The sequence below is a fragment of the Vigna angularis genome, chromosome 10 (genome assembly GCF_016808095.1).
Source record: "Vigna angularis cultivar LongXiaoDou No.4 chromosome 10, ASM1680809v1, whole genome shotgun sequence".
In the NCBI taxonomy this organism is placed as follows: Eukaryota; Viridiplantae; Streptophyta; class Magnoliopsida; order Fabales; family Fabaceae; genus Vigna; species Vigna angularis.
The window spans coordinates 604,587-629,858 of NC_068979.1; the positions used below are offsets into that span (position 1 = coordinate 604,587).

General features: G+C 32.9%; 2 protein-coding genes across 3 annotated transcripts; one reads left to right on the top strand and one right to left on the bottom strand.

Moving 5' to 3' along the window:
• Positions 1–6,237: 6,237 nt before the first annotated feature.
• LOC108319972 (vacuole membrane protein KMS1) lies at positions 6,238–11,802 on the bottom strand. The gene is made up of 8 exons (XM_017551300.2): positions 11,440–11,802; positions 10,409–10,620; positions 10,088–10,166; positions 9,514–9,813; positions 8,309–8,445; positions 7,724–7,840; positions 6,917–7,096; positions 6,238–6,751 (listed from the first exon to the last, which is right to left on the bottom strand). The coding sequence occupies exons 1-8, from the start codon at positions 11,495–11,497 to the stop codon at positions 6,572–6,574; spliced, it is 1,263 nt and encodes a 420-aa protein (XP_017406789.1). The 5' UTR covers positions 11,498–11,802; the 3' UTR covers positions 6,238–6,571.
• Positions 11,803–15,911: 4,109 nt separating this feature from the next.
• On the top strand, positions 15,912–19,088 carry LOC108319911 (heat shock 70 kDa protein 8). 2 transcript variants are annotated; one of them, XM_052869332.1, is made up of 3 exons: positions 15,935–16,125; positions 16,790–16,850; positions 17,231–19,088. In XM_052869332.1, the coding sequence occupies exon 3, from the start codon at positions 17,232–17,234 to the stop codon at positions 18,948–18,950; it is 1,719 nt and encodes a 572-aa protein (XP_052725292.1). In that variant the 5' UTR covers positions 15,935–16,125; positions 16,790–16,850; position 17,231; the 3' UTR covers positions 18,951–19,088. The 2 variants fall into 2 exon arrangements, with proteins under 2 accessions (XP_017406703.2, XP_052725292.1); XM_017551214.2 differs by lacking the exon at positions 16,790–16,850 and having other exon boundaries at positions 15,912–16,125.
• Positions 19,089–25,272: the final 6,184 nt, after the last annotated feature.

Genomic DNA, 25,272 nt, shown 5'->3' on the forward strand with positions numbered 1-25,272 from the left:
TTTAAATAGACAAATTCATTTACAATTATAAATTGTTACTGTTACTACCACATATAATAATTACATTAAATAAGAATCTCAGTCAGGCAATTTAAATATTTTTTATTTTTTATTTTCTAAAATATTTTCTAATTATAATAATTCAATTGAGATTTTATTTTTATGAAAGTCTAATTCAGCCGCAACATCGGAATTTGTTTGTGAGAAACCTCTGTCAAATTGTTTCTTGATTACATAAGCATAACAAAATTGGATCGATTTATAATTCAATTTATTGACTTGCGTAGGATGTAACTGCAACATTAAAACCTTTTTTTAGTAATAATAACTGACTTGTTACCGAATTTCTGGTTTTTGCGACAAAAATACGTCAACTTAGTTAGGAGAGTCTAACATTTTCCTCATACGAAAAATAAATAAAACGTGATCAAATTGTAAAATTAATCTACTATGTCCAACCTTTGTTATAAAAAAATGAAAAATTTAAGATTATATTTTTATGCAAAATTGGTCTATAACATTTTTTATGCGTGTTACTAAAGTTGTTGGCAATGTTTAGAAAATTAAGAAAAAATTGTGTTTAAAATAAATAAATAAAAGAGTAATTGGTTAATGATGAGGAAATGAGTGGGTGAAATTAGATAGATTAGATGATAATGGATGATGTAAGGGTGTGACGTGGCAGATTATGTGATGAAAGAGAGAGAATTGAAATTGGTTTCACATGTGATGCCATGTCTGTCACCTAAAAGCCTTAAACGTGTGACCTTGTCTGCCCTGTTCTTCTAGAAACATTCACATTCTCAATTTTATTTTACCCTTTTGGATAAGATTCATTTTTCTCTTCAAATATAACAGTCCAATAATTAAGAGAAACATTGTACTTCAAAATTATTCACATTGGAATAATTTATATGAAGATAAATTATATAAAATTAATGATTAATAACACATTACAGATTGAAAACCTCGTTTAATTTAAGTCAAATTGCAAATACTAAAATATTGGCAATTTACATTAAAATCATTGTTCTTCTTGTTCCCTCAGAAATATTCGATAAAAGAAAGGTTCGCATAAAAGGATAAAAATTCATCAAAATATGACAACTTTATTTAAATTAGTTGGATTTAAAATTGACTCTTATGAATTTTGTATCTATTTAATCCATCAATAACTTTAATCTCTAGATAAAAAATATTTACACCATGGCATCTTGGTAAATTAAATCTCTCCTTTTTAATGGTGTTTATCTTCTTTTGTAAATTTTATTTTTATCGTTCAATGATGTTTTTACTATTTCATAATATTTTTATTAATTGGATAGGTTATAACCTTATATTTTTTGATATTTTAGAGTGATTGTTATGTTGGATGTCAATTTGAGTTTTATTTTATTTTAAAGTAAATAAATACATTATTGTAGATTTTATTTTTATTAAAAAAGAAAGACATATAATATCGAATTTCATGTAATTAAACAATTGTGTGGATATATTTTCATATCCATATACACAATAAACTAATATGGCATTTTACGACTTATATGGTATTTAACATAATTTTGGTACACAATCTTTCTATAACTAGAAGGTTAACTACATAATTTTTGTAATAATTTAGTTAAAGGAATAATATTTTTATTTCAACATAATATATATTTTATCATATTATTATCAGGTACATGTCAAATAAGATAAATAACATAAAATTATTTAATTCATTATTTAGTATATATCAAAATTTAATATAATTTAATTTTATTTTACATTTTGCTCATTTTCATTTTATCATTTAATTATCAACTGTCATTAGAACTCTTTAAATTTTGACAATAAGAATGAATCAAGTTAACTAGAAACTCGACTTACCCTATTTAAACTCTAGTGATTCGAGTTGATTTATTATAAATTTTAAATATTAAATTATATGAAAGAAAGAAAAATCCTAAATATTATTTTATATCTCTAAATGTATTTAGATTATATTATGTTTTTGTGATTTTTTATTGAATTTTGGGTTTAACATTTTCTTGATTTTACTTAGAGAAGATTTGTAAACTTTTTTTAGGATTTGAGAAAAAAAAAAGTTGTTATTAAGTTAATTCGTTTAATCCATTAATTTATACCGAGTTGTATCGGATTTAAATTTTTTAATATTATTAATAAATAAATTAAATTTAATTAATTCACTAACGAATCAACCATTAACAAATAAGGGTCGAATAACCCTTTTTTTTTACAAATAATATTTATGCACACCTTTCTTTTCTATTAAAATGATTTTCTTTAGGAAATACATACTCCACTAATTAACCAATATCATTATTATGAGCACCATATTATAATTGCACTGTTCCCTTATGCATCTTCATCATTTCCCTCAATACTATCTCCAACCATCTATCCTTGTCACTCTCTTCTCTCCGTACAAAATCATCATCGCACAACCAAAACCATAAGTATGCATTTGGTTTTCACATTCACTGTTTAATTTTAAACCAGTAATTTTCCTTTTTCTTTATGACTTTCAATAAATGACACAAAGAAATAATATTATATTAAATAGATACATATATTAAAAACATAGAAAGTGCATACGTTAGATTAGGGCTTTAAAATAAGACGCTGAAAGCCGAGAAGGGAATGACATCAAGTCCTGCCCACTGGGAACGTTCGCCGTTTTTTACTAATATATTAAATTAGGAGTAAAGATTATTTGACAAATATAAATATTTTAGATTTATTTAATATTATTATTATTTATTAAAAAAATTTAAAATAACATAGATTCGTTTTATTATTGTAATATATATTAAATAAATGTAAAAATGTGTCATATCATTACTTTTTTATTTAAAGTTTCTAAAATCAATCTCAGTCTTGTTTACCTTTATCAGCAATAAATGACGTGGAAACCACTATTTTTTGTTTTTCGTCCTCAAAATTGACTAGTAGAAATTCCCTGTCCAAAACAGTGGTAGCAATATTCGAAATTATGAATCAGGTCGATTAGGATAAGGACAAAGAAAAATAGTGTTGATAAAAGAGAAAGGGTGCAAAGTTTTCCAAAATGCATTTGGTGTGTTCACGAGAAGAAGAGGGTGGAATGAAAAAGAAGAAAAGGTGGGCACGGAAAAGTATAAGCAACTTTTTTTTGATACATTAATGCATTTATGAGTAATGGTTATCTTACAACCTTGTTTTTACTCTCATCTTATAATTCATCCACACATTCATTCTTCCTATGCACTTGGATAAGTTCAATTTCACATGATCATTTTGGAAATTGAATTATCATATACCACTTGTTAATGGGAATCGATTAAATCTTCCTATCACTCTCTTCTTTCTTCATGTCATTATCTTATCTCTTCTTCTTCTCGGTCAAACCACATGTCCCCTCAAAATTATAAATACAAAGCTTTATTTAACATAATTTGATAAGAAACTATGATTTGAAATAGATTCAAGAACATTGAAAAAGGTTATATTTTTAACTTTTACACCCATTTGGGTCTATCACTATAAAGGAATTAAGAAGCAAGACCTAATACCTACATTAATTTCACCCACTAGGATAACTATTCTCTTTCGATTGACTTAAACCCAACTCTCATTTAATCAAATTCCACAATGGCATGTACATTATCTTGCTTTTGTATAAAAAAACATAAGTAATTTTTGTATTTATTGAATTAAATAATATTAGTTTATATAAGTGGTTGTAATTTGTGATGACAAAAGAGATTCAAAGTAAATCCCGAAATAAACAATTTGAAATTCAAAATTGCTATTCGAGTAACCACATTAATGTGAGAATCAAAACAATTTAACAACCACCCCTCGATTCACACCCTACGATAGTCAATAATATGATCACATCTCTTTTGACTTCACATATATTTTCCATAATAATAAATATAATTTATTAAAAATAAATACTTAATGTGGGTTGCATGTTTGATTAAGAAAATTGTTGGTAGATTTTCGTAATTTTACGAAAATTATTTAATTTTCTTTTCAAGCAAAGTTTAAAATTTAACCAAACATTAAAATTCCTTTTATGATATTGAAATAGTTCTCATCGAATTGAATAATGTAATTATTAACTGTTAAATCACTGAATATTAAATCATTAATTCTACTAAACTAACTATATCATGTTGAAATAAAACGTGAAATTGAAGTTCATCGTCCAACATTGTAGAATACAAATTTCGGCACGTAAATGCTATAATGCAGTAATCAAAAATCCAACATGTTAATTATTATTTTGTTTGTCGACGATGTTCATAATAGTTGCCACGTACTCTAATCTAAACATAATCAAATGTCAAATGTTGAAGATCAACATTACACAAAAAAAAAAACCTTTATATATTCCTTTTGACTTCAAACGAGTATGCAAACTCGAATCTTCTATCTTAATTAATATTATGAGACGTATGTACCTTAAACGTGTACTTTTATACGGATCTTAAAGTTTTATGAAGATATTCTTAATACATACATATGAGTAAGATAAATAGACAAATAACATTTTGACAAAAAAAAAACTATGATTCAATAAAAAAATATAAACTTTTTTGAATAATCAATAAAATGAAAAATTAATAAAATTTAATTAAAAATATTAAAATTTGTGAAAAACTTAAAAGTGAATTAAACCAAAATAATAATTAAGCTACCTATAGGGTCCATCTTACGATTAATTATACATTAGTAGAATGATTCTATCCAGATGTTATAATCAATGTCTTTTTTATTCGATTTATAAAATTTGAAATTCTAATTAAGTAAAAACTATCGAATAAAATTTGCCTATCTGTTTATTGTCCATAACATTAAAATCATCTCAGTACAGACATAAAATTAAGAGTTAAATTAAAGAGAAAGAAAAAGACAAAGGCAAAAGTAGTACATTGTCACATATGACATAGATTTACATTGCGACATTGATTTTGCAAAGTAGTAAATGACAAACGCAAAAGATGAAGTGCATTGGTACACACGCAAAGACAGAGTAGAAAAAATAGGAGGGTAGAGAAAGAGCATATAGAAGAGAGGGAAGATCCAGAAGTTAGTTTTATACTTCCAGTATTATAAAAAGAAAATAAAAAAGAATTGAAAAAGTACTTTTCGTCTTATCATCTACAAATATAGATCAAATAAATGAAAAGTGAATAAGAAAAAACGGTGTAATAAATTAGTTAGGTGGCAACTTTGACAACAAAAAATATAATATTTTATCTGGATGTGATAAGAACACAAATCAGAATATTGCGTAATTATTTAATATAATATTGTAACAGAAGCATGTTTATCTTATCATTCACTTTTATATGATATATTTAATTATTTGTGAAATGTGGAGGTGCAATTACCGGTTATCTCATCAAGGTTCCGTCTATCCTTAAGTCTTTATTCAATTTAGGATTTGAAAAGAGTGATTAAATGAATTTAAGAGAATTTGAAGATAAATTTTTTTATTGTTTATTTGAGTGGATTTGAATGTATGTAAGAGTAAATTTGAAAGTAAATTTTTTTAATTTGTCATATCAATCAAATCATACATTAATTTTCACAAACATTACTTCCAAATTCACTTTCACTTACCTCTAAATTCACTCAAATAAACAACAAAAAGATTTATCTTTAAATTTTCTCAATTCCACTCGATCACTCTTTTCCAAATCTATTCAAATAAACATAAGGCTAAAGAAATGAAGATGTTGCACCCGTTTTAAAATAAGAATTGCCCAAGTTACTCATTTTTCACTATTATAGCCTTTTCTGTATATTATTTAAACAAACACCATCTTTATACTGTATGACATGTTTTAATTTAAATGTTAAAATTTGAAATACTAAAAAAATTAATATTAAATTAAAAAGATTATATTCATTTATGAAGACTAAAAATTAATTCTAAACTTAGGTTAGGAAAAACAAAGCAGCAAATGTGGATGGACTCTCCTCGTTCATCCTCATGCCAAATTGTCGACATGTTGTTAATCCTTATGCCAAACAGAATATATTTTCTACAATTTGTTAAACGTTTTGCATTTTTCAATAGCATTCCTTTATATGGGTATAGAAAGATTGTTCCTTCAATATTTCACTAAGCATAAATTGAAAACTGATTTAGACTTTAATCATGAAATCTCAGATGAACTCACGATGCATTATTTGAAGCGGGCAACTATAACGATTAAAACCAAGCGATAGGGCAAGAGAGAAAGGGAACAATTTGTTGTTTACCAGAGATAGGAACTAATAATTTGTCTTACTAATGCAAAAGAATAGAACTCTTATAATTCCATTAGAGCAGCAAATAATTAATAAGGGTTAAAGCTAAAATCCAATGGTCGCCCCAAATTAAAATAAAGTTGCAACTTTAGTTGCCTACTGTGTATATTCATTCCTAAAGAAGCTCCTGGCAGGACCTCTAATGCAGATTTTCAGGGTAACTTCTGTGGGGCCAAAAGAAATTGCTGTAATTTGAATTTCAATTTTCTGCTTGCAGAAGGAACCGCTAAAAAAAGGGCAACACAAGCAGAACATAAACAATTCATTGTACGCCTGAGTCTGTTGGGGTAGACTTTTCCGTTAATTCAGAAATATGTTTCTCCTGCTGTTTCTTCAGATGATTCTGGGCAGTTGCATTCACTATCTTAACAAAGAAGTTCATAAGCATGAGCCACACGATAGTGTTCCAGACTGAAGAAAAAGAAAAATCCCACTTTTTCCCCTGCAGATGAACATGAGATGATTTCAAGAACACGAAGTAGCACAAATTAGAAATACATCGGAGACATCCACACCACTTCGAGGTCGTAACTCAATATTGAGGAATTTAACGGTCAAATCAAAGTATAAGCGTTGATAAATAAGTCATATTACAGTTAATAGGTACCTGCTTATTTGGGGAAGCTGGATTGGGAGCTTTCAAATACTTATCTTTCATCGCATGGAGACTGGCAGTCACTCTAGGCAAGACGGATGCAAAACCAGGTATGTGACTGAGAACCCAAATAAATTCATTCTCAATCCAGTTAAGAAGTTGATTGTTGCAAACTGAGATGATGAATAGCGTCTGCAAAAAGAATAGACATACAAGATCCATCAGAATTTGTAGATGTACAAGGCTTAAATGTGTCTGAATGATTTTTTTAATGGAAGTGTAAGAACTTGTTCACTTATTCAGGTACGCCAAATTGACAGGCACCATTAATCTGGTTCTCTAACAATAAATACATAAACATGGTTCTCAGATGTCAAAATTTCACAACAAATTGCTTCTTTTAGAGGACTAATTTGAGGCAAAATTGGCATTGAAGTACTATTTCAATGTATTTATTTAGAAGATCAAAATGACGATACTTTTATCTTTAGAAGTACTGAAATGTTTTCTTTTTATTCAACTATTAATCTACCCTCCCATTTGCTTATTTGCCGGGTCACAAAAAAGTCAGGTAATGGTGTTAAATCATTAGAGAGTTCACCACGTAGGTCAATAGTAATCACAAAATCAAATAAACAATATAGTGTTTACAATATTTATTTAATAAATATAAATATTGATGGGAAAGACCAACTTGGAAATTTGCACAACGAGTGTATATATACAATATAAAAAGAGATTCAGGCTTCTCCCACAATCACAAACCATTCCCTTGTCTACAATACCATAAAATCACCTAAGAAAAGGTTAAATACAAACCTGTATGTGAGTTTTAATAATTGCCTTTCCAATCAATGTTGCAAGAAAAAATTTCCAAAATGGAATGCCAAATTGTCCACACATGATGCCAGCAAGGTCAAATAAAGGATTTGGAACCTGAAATGTAATCTCAGTAAATAGCTGTTTACAAGTTGATATGGTATATATAATAAATGATATTTTTATTGAGCAGGATGGACCTCAGAATAAAGGAATTGCTAGAAGCTAACATGTTTTCGAAATCCCATACTATATACCAAGAGAAGTGGCAAAACTTAAAACATGCACCACAATACCCTGATACTTAATTAATTGGCATAGTGTTCAATAACATTCTATGGATTATGAAAATGCATAATCCAATTAGCAGTCAGTTACAGTGATGAGACTTGTGCATACTGCAGGATCACAACAGAGAAACCTTAAGAGGAAAAACAGAACTATTGAGTTAAGATTTTGACTAACTAGCAAAAGTTGTCCTGCCAAACTTACACTAAAGAATATTCTACTTCATATACCCAGAGGAAAATATAAACATATAAGCATAGAATAATACTGGAAATGAAGCATGAAGTCTATACTAACCGAAGCAAGTATTAGAATAGTAACAAAATTCAAATGTTGCGAGTGTGAAAGAAACCAGCACTTGATTCTATTCAAGACTCCTTTATCATCACTATCTAATTCTTCGATTGCATCCACTCTGCTCCCAGACAAGCTTGCTGCATCAATAATTTAATTAGAATATTGTACAAACCAATTTGTAAATAAAATAACTAATAAGCACCAACTACTGAAAAATGAATTAATTCATCAGCCAGCTAAAGATGGACACTGGAAATTAAGGTAAATAAAAAAAAAAGGATGTACATCAGATATTTAAAACTTGGGATTAAAAAGCACTTTATTCAAATGAGAGTTTTTGATAACTGACTAAAATTACATCAAGTATGCCTGAGGATAACATACGAAAGAAGATATTTCAATAATCCATTATTATAACTGCTTTTGTTTGAAATAGTTTCATGTTTCAACATACCAAATCCAAAATTTGTTCACTGTGCAGTTTGGAGCCAAAAATTCTTTGTAGACATATTGGAGAATACTGAGATACATACAGTAAGTCACAACTCATGTCATTAAGAGACTATAAGATTAGTTGAATGGCCTATATGGCCAAAACTAAAGTAGACGCAGTTATAAATATCACTAAACTCACGTGCAAATATTAGGATGTATTCATGATCTCCAACTACAAACATGGCCAAATTCTTCAATTTGTTTCATCTAATAGTTATTCCCATTTTACCTAATTTTATTAACAATTTGTTTAAGACCCAAACTTTCTAACAATATTGCAAAGCCTCAAGAGTGGCTATTTCGTTCATTTTAAAATACTAAGCAACATGATGCATTATTCCCAGGCCACATGAAGAAAAAAAATATTTGTGAGCTTTGAATGTAAAGTTGACCCTAATTAGCAATCACTTGCATTATGTAGATAACCATTACGAAAAATAAAATTCAAATGCTGGAATTGACTTTTGCTTCGGAAAAATACCAATAATATTTAAATAATAGTCAATCAGTTTTTCATTTCCTGGAAACTATTCATAAATTTTCTTTTTCTTTTCCACCCATAGAGGATTATAGTAACTACACCACAGAATAATATCAGATGGTAAGCATTTTTCTCAATAGTATAGGATTATGATCAGACTATTCTATCAAATTAACAATGACTTTATTAGAGTAAGGGAACAACAGTGAAAAAGCCAGACACATTGTACCTGCCCTGGATATAAAATAAGGAGGAAGCTCGCCTATTGCTGTTCCCATACCCCATAAAATAGCCTCCAGCTGAACTTGAGGCAAAATGCTGCTAAGAGGAACCTGTGAACCATAGACTGACTGGAATAATGGTGGCCCAAACTCAGAACAGTCTTTATCAAGCCAAGAAGGACCTCGTTTTAATTGTATTGTATCATATGGAGCACTTTTCAGATCAACTCGGCCACACTGCACTGCTTTTATTGTGAACAATGCTATGTGTGGACCTAAATATAGGACAAATGTGTGCAAACCAGATCCTGAACCAAATAAAAGGATAAAAGAACAATTTAATGTGGATGTGTAATAATGAAAATGAAAACTCAGGGACTACATTGCCCTTGATCAAGATGATGGCAAAGAATCATGATCCTTACAATTATGAGAGTAAAATCTATATTACAAGCAATTGCTTTTCTTTAAGTTCAAATCAACAAGATGTACAAGACAAACCACGTTAACCTAATAAGTAGTAAACCCCGTATCACACAATTAGGAACCATATCTGACCATAGGATTACTTATTTTGCTTACCAAGACCAATTGAAGAAGCAACGCCAAGGGCCACCCACCACAGTCCAAAGCGAAAATATTCAAGAAGCTCCTCAAGATGCTGCACAAAAGAACAAGCATTTGTGAAGTCCAATTATCTAAAAAAAATGAACAAAAGAGCTACCTAAAAAATGAATGTCAACTTCACATGTGTATCATATGGCTGAAATTAAAAGAAAAAATTATCCTTCATATAGACATATGCTACCAAGGTAAGTAGCACACACTAGCCAAAAAGAATCATAAACGGAGAGTTCTTTGCTCCAGAACTATCAATATATTGTACAGACTGAATAAAAATACCTTCTCTTGGAGTCCACCGAGGGTCATGAGCACTATGCCAAAAATCCCAACCGCAACACTGAAAAGCATAACCCACCCACCTTTTGCCAATAGATATAATGTTGTTTTCTTGATGCATTGAATAACAGCTAACGTGAAGAATTTCAATGTTTTAAAGGGTTGTGCGGTCAGAGTCAAATTTTCTAGCTCCAACTCGTACTTCTCACGTAGCTCTGCAAAATACAGATTTTTAAATCAGCATATGTGATATAACAAAACTTATTGTAAGAATTTAAATCATAATAGCATGTCTGCAAAATAGGCTAAATTCAATATTTCAAGAAATATAGACATCAGATTAACCAACATCACGCCAAAAACTATGGCAATATGTTTCTGTTCAAATTGTCAAATGTCTTTGCCTCATACCAGGCACGACTCCTCTTCTTCCCCGGGCTCCAACTTTTTTGTAATATAACAGAATAACAAATTTTATATTTGCAAAACTAATTGAGGAATTCAATCTTAACATAGAATTATGACAACTTATAGCCCCAAAACCCCTTTCGAGAAATCCAATGCTTCAAAAATCCACATTAACCAAATAGACCAATGAATTGCCTCGCTGCACCCTTCCACGCCCAGAAAACAGACAATACATCAAAACATGGATGGTTCCCGAAATGCCAAATTGTATATATTATAGAGCAGTAAGTGGGGCAGTCCAGTTCTCTACTGGCCAGACCACCTTTTAAAAAAAGACAAACACTTGATGAATCATCTCTGTCCACTCACTTTCCCCTTAGCCTATTCAAATTAACAGGAAACCGAGACACTGAAAACTAAACAACTGGAAACCTTCCCATAATTCACCATACAGGATCACAAATAAATCCACAGATCCACAACCCGGGGTCTGGGAATTGATACCCACATATATAAAAGAAGGGGAACGACTATACTAATGAAAATCCGATACAGTAAGAAAGGGTAAAAGAAGAATCAAATAAACGCAGAGCATTAAAAGCAAGAAAAAAAAACAAAAGACTTGCCAGAGATAGACAAATCAGGGCGCCCGGAAGAAGAAGATACTATATTTCCAGAGCCCATTATTGCTCACATGCTAAGAGGGGAAACTCTGCTTTGTATACCCTTCTCTATCTACGCTCTAGTTTTGCAGCACCCCAATTGGAATCAACACTCTGATTCAGAAAAGATACACAAAAATAAAATTGAAAGCTAAAAATTTGGATAGGCTTCGAAATGATTTCAGCGGAATCTGCAGATCTAGAAAATTAAAATCAGAGTGGTGGTTTGCGTGAAGATCGGGTAGCCCTAATTTAGTTTGTTACGCACACTCTCATCCACTTCGTCCTATTCCCCTCCCAAATATAATGAATCTCTTCCCTCCTCATGAGTAATATACCAGGGAATAATGCCCCACAAAATATATACATATTATATATTTAAATTTGGGGTCAAATTAATAAAACAGTAAATAATTTTCAGAGTAAAAATTATAATTTTAATCTAAAAGGACGGGAGATTTTCAAATCTAAATTTTATAAGTATTAAAAATAATTACAATTTATTTGACTAAGTTAATAACAAGTTTCACTGTTCTTAGACTATTGTATTAACTTAACCGATAAATGTAATACTGACATTTTTCATAGAATTAAAGATTTCCTTCTAATTTGGAAATTAAATTCACGTTTTTTCTTAAAATCAATTTTGTATGAAATACTATACACATGTATTTTTTAAAAAGAATATTATTTAATAATAATCTAATTTTATTTTATCAAAGGTAACCAAAACCTATCATCAATAGCTCCATTAATAATGAAATTGATTTATTGGCGAATTAACATGTTTGACTTGAATATATTAAATGCGAAAGGCACACATTTCTTCATACAGCTAAAATTCATAATGAATATTTTAAAAAATATTAATTATACTGTAATGGTCATATTTTAGCTTAAATAGTCATATTTTATTTTCCTTGCATTTTCATAATAAATAAATTATATGTTGAAAGAGAGGAGGAGATAGAGTAGTTTATCGAAGAATTTTTTTGAACTAGTATAAATTATATTTTGACGAATTTAATTTAACCTAACTTTATTTGGATATAAATTTCAATGATAACTGTTTGGAAATTTAATTTTAATTTATAAAGAAACATTAAAGAATAATGTTCAATTTAAAAGACATAAAATGTGAGATTTCTAACTAGAAAATTTAGTTGATCGAAAAACATCTCTGTTGAAGTGGAAGCTTTATTCCGAGGAACATATTCCACCTTTAAGAATCTTTTTCGTATAGCCAAACTTTTTTCTGCAGAGATGCATCACTTTCCATGTGGATTTGTAGGTGATTTTTTGCAGTACATAAATTTACGAGTTCTGGTTTAATTTTAGAATTAAATATAAATTTTTAAAAAATACTTTATATAACACATGTATTATTTATTATTATTATTTTTATTAAATTTAAAATACTTCAGTACGATAATAAATGAATAATGAATTAGTGAATAAATATATTGTGTTAAAATATTGTCCAAAAATGTATATTAAAATATTTTTTCATTAAATTTAAAACAAAAAAAATATTAGAAATTAAGAATATTTTGAATAGGTGCTTTCGTGATCCTAACGGCAACCAGATTATATTTCCAATGCAGAGAGAGATAGTTGACGAGATTAACACCAAACAGTTAGAATAATTGGCTTGCAAGCAAGAGTATTGACAAAAAGGTAGCAGTATTCTGAAATTAAGTAACATGAATTTTATATATAAAAAAAATACATTAACATGACTTAATTAGTTAAACGTTAAGTTCAAATTAAAATGATTATTCTTAACATGAAATTTATATTTTTAGAGTTTTTATATATTTAGAAAACATAATACCTGAAAATTGACGCTGCAGGATTTCTTTCCATATATTAACATTTTTGTTTTGTTTATCAACTCTAACATATAGTACATAATATATAATGAATTAAAAGATTCAGATTTTAATTTATGATTATCTTTGTGACTAAGTATTTCTTTTTTATGAGTTGTTGAGTTAGGTTAACTTAACATGACGTTAACTTGGAGAACTAGATTTGGGATCTGATTTAAAATGGACTCGTTACAAAATTTGTTTTTTGTGTAGTTCAATACGAAGACATGGTTCAACACAACTATAATATTGAGAATATACTAATTATTGTACAAATGTTATGCAAATGATGTAATGTTTTCTATTATAATAATAATAATAGGAAACAATTAAAAAATAATAAAATAAAATTATTTCCTTGTTAATTTATCCACGAAAAGTCAATTGGATCAAATAAGAACTGTGACTATGGATCAATCAAACCAAATGGGAACTTTCTTCCCAACTGATATGGGTTTTGAGAATTGATTTCCCTTGTCCAGAAAAACATGTTTTTCAATCGATACATTTTATCGAATTAGTTTGTTTTAAATTTAAATTTTTATTATTAAAAAGATAATGATATTTTGACAATATTTTTTTACAACATTTTAACATTATTTGTGTATTGGTTCAAAATTATTCTACAATCAATAACAATAATTATAAACATTAATATGGACGAATCACAGAATGACATGTTGATGTGTTAAAATGTTGTCAAAATTCATGAAGTAAAGGCTTCTAAACAATAGCGTAGACGCTTTGGCAACATGCAATATCCTTGCTGTTTTTCCAAATCATTGGGCCATCTCTTAATTGTTGTATTTTAAAGTATAGGCTTCTGTATCATGACTCTTTCTTAACGCAGTTCTATATATTTCTTTCTGCATCTTCACATTTCAAAAATAATTTCAAGATTATAATTTTCTTTAACAAATTTCAAAATTTATTAAAAAAGATATTCTTTAAAAAAAATTCGAAATCTGTTAAAACTTTTAAAAAATATTTCATCAAATTTTAAAATCTTTTTTTTAAAAAAAAAATCTTTTAACAGATTTTAAAATCCAAATTTTTTAAAAACTTTAACGACATAAAATCTATTGAGCATAAAAAATAAAGTATGAGATTTCAAAATCCGAACATAAATAGGATATAGAGTTTTTTGAATTACAGGGGATAATTTTAAAATTTTAAAAAGATGTAGAAGTTTAAAAAGAAATGTATGAAAGTGTAGGAAGAAACAATCAAAACAAAATAAAGATAGCTGTTTTGGTTATAAACAAAACCTTAACTCATCATTCTGTGAAAATAAATAAGTACAATAATAATCAAATCCATTAAAAAAAGACTAAACTAGAGAGTATAACATTCTTAAATCTCTTTCACTTCCACCTCAAAGTTTGAGGCAGAAGAATTTAGTATAGCCTGGCAAGCAACCACAACTGTATGTTTGGGTGTTAGAACCAGATGTGTTGCAAAAGCCATACACCCTACAAAGGGCAGTCACAGTGCAAGGCTTTGTTACAGCCTGCCACACAGATCTCCACTCACTTCCATTTTCTTTGTGGTAAATCAACTTCTGAAAGTTTCCCTTGTCATCCACCAACACACGATGGTAGTAATCTTCGATTGCACCCACTACTTCAGTAGTCATGTTAAATATAATTTGGCTGGATCTCCAAACTGTATTGTCCAGTTGAATAGTCAACTGATCCATTGGCATTGGAGTAGAGCTTCCGACTGGTAGACTTTGCCCGGAGGATGATCGCCAAATGAACTGGTGGCACTTCCAGCCACAATGCCAGATCCCAGTTCAATTGAAATGGCGATGCTTGGAACATTGAAAAACAGAAGCATGGCAACAGAGAGACCAAGAAATTCAGCAGCCATATTGGTTGGAAATATTGTAACTGAAGTTGAAGTTGTGTCCATAGAATATAGTATATCTGAAGGAAATTTCTTGGTCACGTGGAAGACTTTTGGTAGCGGAACATCATACTATCACAATACAAGATAGTTTCAATTACCAAGCCGCCAACAAGACGATGATGATAGACTTTGGAACAATCATTATGCAAATTATTTTTATATTACATGTATGCAATATATATTTTTGTTTTAAACTCTTTTAGAAGAATGTAGAAAAGCAAAAATAACTATATAGAACAGTCCCTTGGGTCTAGCCACGTTGCCAATGAGAGTCTGGACACTTCTAGCGTGTGGTAGATGGTAATATGATATACGCAAAATCAAATTACGACTTATATAATTTCTTTTTCAATTTTTTTTTTGTTTTCAGGTTTGTAGAGATTGTTTGGTTAATTGCAAATGAGATTAGCACACGATGCAGTAAAATAATTAAAATATAACTTTGTAAGTAAAAAATATAACTCTCATTTAAAAAAATACAGAAACGTACGGAAAGTGCAAATTGTCATTTCAACACATTATTGCTTTGTAACTGAAAATATTTATTACAAAACAGAAACTAGGATTTGATTTTGAATATTTATTGTTTTAAATTTGTATAACAGAAAAATGGTACTATTTAAGACTAATAAGAATTAAAAATAATTTTATGTAATAGATAAGCAGAGTGCGAAAAGGCACTAAACGGTTAGTTTCTGGGAGAGTCTAGAACTTCAGCACCTTTGTATTGGTGATAGTTAGCGACTCTCTCACTCTCTTTTTGTTATATGAACCACTTGGGTTTCCGAGTCTCATTCGTTCAGTCTGCTTCGCATTCTCGCTGAAATCGATCGTCTATCACATTGTGTTGCTCTGCTGTGTCACTCAGGTTTTCATCTCTTCCCGATTGTTACTGCTTAATTTTTCTTATACTGTCTCGTTGTGTTTTAGTAGTTAATCGATCAATGTAATGGTCATCACCATACTCACAATCACACTACCAACGCAGTTTCACTTAACTTTTAAATTGGGGAAAATGTAACGGAAGAGAATAGGAATTTGAACGGGTTTTATCTCTTGCTTTTTTAACGTTATTCTTGATGATGATTAGTTTCTTGGATCTTGCTACTTGACTACATCAGAGAAAGAGATTCGTTGTTAGGTTTCGCGTTTTGCTGAACTTGTCTGCGGCGTTGAAAGAGTTGTGATAAGTTGACGGATTTATTTCATATTTTTAAGAAGGATAAAACATCATAAGTGCGAATTTTTGATGTCGATTGTTTTAGTGACATACTCTAGTTATTCGCTTGTAGTGTACATGTTCGTAAGAAGTCCTGCGAGGAATGTATCTCGTGTTTTTTAACCCTGGGAATTTGTTCTATTATTGTTCCTGTTCCTAAATAATGTTAACTTTTTGGATATATATATATATATATATATATATATATATATATATATATATATATATATATATATATATATATATATATATATATATATATATATATATACACACGTCAATGAAGGGACTTGAACGCTATCTTTATTTGTAGTTGAACGACGTCAGAATGTTTCCTATTTTATCTTGTGCTGTTGTTTGAGAAGATTATGCAGGTATGTCTGAATTGTGGTGGGATACTTATGAGTATACTTGTGTAATTTTAATTTACTTCTGGAAGCGTTATCTTTAGAAATTTGAGGGAAAATCTAGTTAAACAGATGTAGAATGGATGGCTCATGATCAATCATAAATCATCACATGTGAAATGTTATTTGTGCTTTTGCTTTACTATATACTCTGTTCCTCACTTCTATGATGATCAAGACGGTTTTTGTTCTAAATAGTGCTCAACTTTCACAAATTGAAAATTTCAAACAGAATATTGATAGAGATTTTTCTTGTCTAAGCTGAGTTTGTCTTTTAGAGCGTTCTGCTAAACACTTCTTTATAATATATGGATAAACCTCTACTTTCTTTTATCTGTCAAACACAGGATGGCGGAACCTGCATATATTGTGACGTCTGACAGTGAAACCACCGGAGAAGAAAAGTCATCTGCTTTTTCTGAAATAGCAATTGGAATTGATATTGGCACATCACAATGTAGTGTTGCTATGTGGAGTGGTTCCGGAGTGGAGCTCTTGAAGAACACAGGGAATCAAAAGACTATGAAATCGTTTGTAACTTTCAAAGGTAACACCCCTTCTGGTGGAGTCAGCAGTCAACTCTCCTACGAGGATGAGATGTTGTCTGGAGCCACGATTTTTAACATGAAACGCCTGATAGGCAGAGTTGATACCGACCCAGTTGTCCAGGCGTGTAAGAATCTCCCATTTCTAGTGCAGACCTTGGACATCGGTGTTCGTCCATTTATTGCCGCATTAGGGAACAATGTGTGGAGATCCACCACTCCAGAAGAAGTCCTGGCGATATTTCTGGTGGAATTAAGAGCAATGATTGAAGCTCAGCTGAAACGACGAATAAGAAACGTGGTTTTAACAGTTCCAGTTTCGTTCAGTCGATTTCAGCTAACCCGGATAGAGCGCGCCTGTGCCATGGCTGGTCTTCATGTTCTGAGGTTGATGCCTGAACCAACAGCTGTGGCTTTGTTGTATGCTCAACAACAACAGCAAAGTTCTCATGATAGTATGGGCAGTGGAATGGAGAAAATTGCTCTAATTTTCAATATGGGTGCTGGTTATTGTGATGTTGCTGTCACTGCTACAGCTGGAGGAGTTTCACAGATTAAAGCCTTGGCAGGAAGTACCATTGGTGGTGAAGACTTGCTTCAGAATATGATGCGTCATCTGTTGCCAGAATCTGAAAATCTATTTCGAAATCATGGAGTCAGCGAAATTAAGCGGATGGGCCTGCTACGAGTTGCAACCCAGGATGCAATTCACCAACTTTCCTCTCAGAACAGCGTTCGGGTTGATGTAGATTTGGGAGATGATGTGAAGATATGCAAAGCTGTTCACCGAGAGGAGTTTGAGGAGGTTAACAGAAAGGTGTTTGAGAAATGTGAAAGCCTTATCATTCAGTGTTTGAAAGATGCCAAGGTAGAAGTTGAAGATTTAAATGACGTGATAATTGTAGGTGGATGCTCTTATATCCCCAGGGTGAAGAGTCTTGTTGCTAACGTTTGTAGAAGGAAGGAACTTTATAAAGGCATGCATCCTTTGGAAGCTGCTGTTTGCGGTGCAGCAGTGGAAGGAGCAGTCGCTTCAGGCATCAATGATCCCTTGGGGAACTTGGACTTGTTAACTATCCAAGCTACACCTCTTGCCATTGGGATTCGTGCTGATGGAAACAAATTTGTACCCGTAATTCCGAAAGATACTGCTATGCCAGCGCGAAAGGAGCTAGTTTTCACAACAGTTCATGATAATCAAGCGGAGGCATTGATTATTGTCTATGAAGGTGAGGGGGAAAAGGCCGAAGAAAACCACCTGTTGGGATATTTCAAGATAATGGGAATACCTGCGGCGCCTAAAGGTATCCCAGAAATCAATGTGTGCATGGACATAAACGCTTCAAACGTGCTAAGAGTTTTAGCTGGTGTTGTGATGCCGGGTTCTCGCAAACCTGCTGTTCCTGTTATGGAAGTAAGGATGCCATCGGTGGATGACGGCCATGGTTGGTGCGCTGAGGCACTAAATAGAAGCTATGGTGCCACACTTGATTTGGTTACTCTCCGGAAAATCGCATTATAAAGTTACACTGGTACACAACTTTACATCTTTTTTTACTTGTCATCCTGTGTCTGTTTCAGCAATAGAAGGTGATATACAGTACATGTCTGTTGTTTGTATTTTGTGACTAGAATAATGGAAACAATGAGTTCCAGGATAGCTTGATGAGTTGACATTTAACCCTCTACTTGCTTAGCTTTTTAGATTTAAAGATTCCTTTTCCAAATTTGTCGGTATGTTTTCTAAAAATTAAACTCAGATTTTAAATAATATCTATCTTTATTTTTCATCTTTATTAGGCATTAAAAAATGTCTAATTACGCTGACATTAAATAATATCTATCTTTATTTTTCATCTCTCAAAATATACGTACTATATACGTACATATGCACATATATTTATTATATTCTGAGAATAATTTTTCGAAAGAATCACCTGACTAGTTTTTTTCAGTAATTTTTTTCTGTGATAGATCAAGATAAGAATAATTGTGTTTCTCTTGTAGTCATTTTTAGAGTAACTTGTGTATGCTATTTTTTTGATAAAAAAGTTAGACAGTTCCTAGCTTAAGGAAAAGTAAAGTTATATATCTTATAAAATAATGAAATTATTTTAATTAAGTACAAGGTTGACTTCTATTATTAAAGTAAGATTAAAAATATATATAATTTTTATTTAAATACACTTTTTGTAATTAATTTATTATATAAAAAGATTTATATCTAAACTAAATTATAAAATAGTTTATTCGTATACTTTATGAACCATAAAAATTATATTTAATCCATATGGTGTGTTCATCCAAATCCTGTTTTAAGACCTTTGATGAAGCAAAGCGATGCAAATGTTAGATGTAATCGGAAGTTGGTGTTCCTGTTGGGTACAAACAAAGTCCCACATCGAATAAATAAGAGATGAACATGAGTTTATATACACATAACATACCTTTGTTGATAAGAGGCCATGTGTGTGTGTGTATAGTTGGGAAAATCTCACAATATATGCACACCCTAAAATTTAAGTTTATCCCAACAAACTTTCCCATAAACTTAAATTTTTTCTTCCTTCATTCGGCTTTCCATGTCTATCATCTCACACTAGATTTGCTTCTTTCAATCAAATTCATCTTTGCCCGACTTCTTCATCAGGTTCTTCTCAACATCTTCATCTTCCTCTTCATCTGGTTCAAGAACACTAGATGCTTCCTCCCTATCTACTGAATCTCTTCATCTTTTTGTTTGAGTTCTTTTTCCGGATTTTCCTTCTTCACAATTGTTGCATCCTTTACTAGGATCACTTCATCCATTGTTTTTGGGATGGGCTTCTTCAACATCTTTAGTAACGAGATTTTTCTCCCCCTTTGTCTCGGACTTGCAATACTTTGCAATATGGCCTACCTTACCACAATTGTAGCACTTGCTTGATCTACACTCATTTGCATAGTGGTCATACTTGCCACACTTAAAACACTTTACTCTTGACTGATCTCCTCGTCCTTTCCCTTGTCCTCGGTCATGCCAATTCTGTTGATCGGTTTGATCTTCATTATCATTACCTCGGCCATGTCCACCTCGTCCTCGCCTTCTTTCGCCAAGATCTCGGCTCTGAGTAATCCGAGATTTATTCGAGTCAAACTGTAGTGTTTGATCATCGGGTTCCCTCTTTTTCTTTTTCTTCCTCAATTCGTGGGCTTTTAATGACCCAGCTAACTCCTCCATAGTGAGAGTTGACAAATCTTTTGTCTGTTCAATAGTGACCATGATACTTTCAAAATATCTGTCAAATTTCTCAAGATCTTTTCCGCAACCCGGTTAGGAGGAACCTCTTCTCCATTCATTCTGAGTTGGTTGGACATCTTTTGCACTCGAGTTATAAAATCGGCAACTCCCTCATTTTCATCCATCTCCATATGTTCAAACTCTCTTCTGAGAGCTTGTACTCGAACCTGCATCACGCGAGTATCTCCTTTGTATGCCACCTTCAGAATTTCCCATGCTTCTTTTGCTGACTTTGCATTAGCTATTTTCTCGAATCCAGATTCATCCACTGCATTATACAGAAAGTATAAAGCCGATCTGTCTTTCACTCGTGTCTTTTTCAATGTAGCAATCTGGTTGACTGTCTGATGCTCATCATTCGCGGGTTCAATATATCCGTCCTTCACTATGTCTCATGCATCTTGGGATCCAAGAAGAACCTTTATCTGCAAAGACCAATTGTCGTAATTTGTATTTTTCGACAATTGTGACACACTCATCCCATTAACTACCTTTGTCATTTTTCCCACAAAAAAAAAATCGAGCACTTACTTTTTCTCTCACGGTGTTTAACTCTCTCTCCTCTCTCTTTTTCTCTCTCGGTACTCAGAGCATAAAGCTCTGATACCATTGTTGGGAAAATCTCACAATATACGCACTCAAATATTTTCCTGAAATTGAGTTTTATTATTCATTATAATTGAAGGGCTTTAAATAGTCATAACACTTACAAGATTACACTTACAATATTACGAGAAATAAAAAATAAAATATCAACTATCTTCAAAATAAAATCTGCTTATTCTATCATAAAATAATATTCTACCTAGATAAATAGAAAATCATAATTTTTATCCATTTCTATTTTATCTGTATCAAATTAAACTAAATATTACTAGACCTAAAAGCTAATAAAATAAGATTTAAACAAAATTATTAATAAAACCCTAAAATTTAACATTTGGTTTATGAGCAAATGATGGCAGATGGCCTGTAGTTTATCCCTGCAGTGATAAAGCTTCCAGAAAAATCTCTCCAGTGATTCTTCAAGCTTTTCACTTGATTCAAAAGACTTTGTCGCAACCGGAATCGCGACGGGACGACGATCCAATAAAGAAACATATTGAAAAGAGATTTTGGAGTCGCCACCATAGTTTATTCTGGAAAACTACGGAAAAACCATAAAATGATAAGGCATGGTCAAAATGAACCAGATTCTTGGTTCGGGAGTCGGTTACGTGTAGGGAAGGTATTAGCACCCTACAACGCCTGCCTTAAGGCAGTACCTTTAACTAAATGCGCGAATGTGGATGTGGTTTTCAAAGTGTTTAACATTCCCTTGAAATAAAACTCTAAAGAAACAAACAATATTTTTTAGCTTTTTGGGCCCGACAAGGATTGACCTTGCTCCTACGTATTCTCATGCAGAATGAGAAATCAGGGTTCCGTAGTTCATTTGAAAACTGTTTGAGAAAATTGTGTCTTAAAAATTGTTTGGAAAATTGTTTGGGGAATTGTTTGGAAAATGATTTGGATTTTTGGGAGAGTGAGCCTGACAAGGACTGGCCTTGCTCCTACGTATCTCCACTTTTGATGGAGAATCAAGGATCACGTAGTTCTGCAAGGCGATATTGTTTGTTGTTTGAAAATGTTGATGTTTTTGGCTTTTGAGGATTTTTATATTTTTTGGTATTTTTATTTAGGAAAAAAAAAGAAAAGGTTTTTGGCACAAGGACGATGCGTGCGATCACACATGTGCCTAAACCTTTAAAACATATTTTTGGGATTCTGAAGACAGAGAAAAGATTTTCGGCACAAGGACGATGCGTGCGATCACACATGTGCCTAAACCTTTTGAACATATTTTTGGGATTCTGAAGAAAGAGAAAAGATTTTCGGCACAAGGACGATGCGTGCGATCACACATGTGCCTAAACCTTTAAAACATATTTTTAGGTATTTTTGAAGAAAGAGAAAAGGTTTTTGGCACAAGGACGATGCGTGCGATCACACATGTGCCTAAACCTTTAAAACATATTTTTTTTGTATTTTGAAGAAAGAGAAAAGGTTTTTGGCACAAGGACGATGCGTGCGATCACACATGTGCCTAAACCTTTAAAACGTATTTTTGGTATTTTTGAAGAAAGAGAAAAGGTTTTTGGCACAAGGACGATGCGTGCGATCACACATGTGCCTAAACCTTTAAAACGTATTTTTGGTATTTTTGATGAAAGAGAAAAGGTTTTCGGCACAAGGACGATGCATGCGATCACACATGTGCCTAAACCTTTAAAACATATTTTTTTGTAATTTTTACATATTTTTTATTATTTATAACAGTATATTTAAAAAGGGTAGATAAATATTTAGAATGGAAACCAAAGAAAAAAAATAAAAATATAAAAGATAAATAAATGAATAATGATAAGTAAATGACAATAGGTGCGGAGGTGCCGAAATAAGAAAAAAAAAAAAGGGTGCCTAAGCTATTTTTCCCTTTTATACACGGATTGGGCCTAAGCCCAAGTGGAGGAAGAGGGCTCGACTTAGAAGAAATGGGGGTGGCAGAGGAGATAAGGTATGAACCTAGGCCCAAGACCTTCTTCCCAACTGAAACACTAGGGTTCTACTACTTTTCTCAGTGAAGTTCTTCCCCCTCCACTATACCGCGACGCAGGGACCACAGGGAGGCATTGGTCTCCTCTCATGCGCGCTCACGGAGCAACCACGGCAACGGCCACCGCACCGAGAGCTAAGGCGTCGTCGGAGCCACTGATCACCGTCTAGGTCGCTGCTGGCCACTGCGCCAATCTCTTCTTCCTCTTTTCTTCCGCCCGCGAGAGAAAGACCCTCACCTCTCCACGCCGCGCCAATGCCGTCATCGACGAGATCAACCACCGCGAGCCATGAGTCCAGGTCGCGGTCACGCGGCTGAGATCGCGGAGAGGAGTAGTGCGGGTCTGAGGAAGCTGCCGCGAGAGTGGCGGGGATGGAGGCGATTCGCGATGGTCGACGAAGGGACAAAGGTGGGTGGCTGGTGTTAGGGAAACTTCACGGTGATGTTGGGTTGCAGTACGGAGCTGGGTGAAGGCAGTGACGGAGATTGACGGTGGTGTTGTGGTGAGTTTGAGTTGATCTGAGATGAGAAGATGATGGGTGGTGAACGCGGTATCTATGAGAGTTTCTCGGTGGCGGTAGCGGTGGTGACAGTGAGGAGTATACGAGCTCGCGGTGAAGAGTGTTACGGAAGAAGATATTGAAGCTTTTGGGTGATGGGTTCCTGTGACGTGCGTGATGGAGGGTGGTGTTTTACTGTCTCTGAAAAAACAAAAGAAAATGGTTTTGGTTTCTTTGACAGTTGAAAGATGAAGTTGAAGTAGGGTGGTTATGGGTATATCCGTGGGTGTGTGAGTTGGAGTTAGGCCGTGGGGAATGAAGATTGATGGAAAGGTATTCCTAATAACTGTTGGCCGTGATAAAGTGTTGGAGGTGGTATAAGAATGGAGGTGTGGAATTTCCAGTGAACACAAGTGAGTAGTGTGAGGGGTGGAGAATTGAATTTTCAGAGAAGCTTAGAAGTGAGGGGAGTGTGGTTAGGAGTGATGAGTTGAGGAAAGTGAATGTTGTTGAAGGGGAAGGCCCGTGAAGTAAGGTGAAGATGATGAGGTTGTATGACCGTGGGATAAGGTTGGTCGTGGCAGTGGGTTTGGGATCAAATGTTGGGTTTGAAAATGAAGAAGAAAGGGGCTATAGCAGAGAGGTTAAGATCAGTGATGGCTGGGAATATGAAGGTTGTTGAAAGGTGAATGGACGGATGATGAGAGTGAGAAGTATAAGGGTGATAGGTGCTGGCTGTAGTGTATGGATGTTGGCCATGTATAAGGTGTTGAAAATGTATTCTAGATGATGGTGATCATGTTGGCTGTGTGCAAAGGGGTAAGGATGAAGAGATGATGTTGGAGGTAGTATATGGATGAAGATGAGGATGGGCGTTGTCCGTGAAAACGAAGAGGGAAGGGTGTATGGCCGTGAGGTCTCAGGATGAAGAAGCAGAGGGAGCCAGTGCCCCCCAGGTATTGGAGATGATGGAGAAGAAGTTGAAGCTGTTGGCCTAATGGTGACAATGAAGATGGTGGGTGTTGGGGACCTGAAGGAATCGGAGATGAAGGCAGAGGAAGATGTGGGATTCGAAGGAGGTGTTGCGCGGAAAAGAAAATGGATTTGGCAGGGGCGTGTGGTTGGGAATGGTGAGTATGGTTGATGATTGAGGGAGGGAGAGTGACACACCGGGGGAGTTCTCGGTGGTTGGGAGAGCGGTTCCAGTGGAGGACGGAATGGTTCAGTGAGGATGAAAACACTGTTCTATTATCTTTGTCATCCCATTTACTGTTTCGATTTCAATGTTGATCGTAGGAAATGGACAGAGACGTGGAAGCCTATTTTTGATCGAAATGGAACAAAAGAAGCGGATAAGAGTGGGTCTGGGGAGATGATGATGATTGATAACAGTGAACATAAACCAATATCCACTACCCCAAGAGCAATCAAAGACAGCCATAGGCAAACCTAGCAACTTCAACAGACA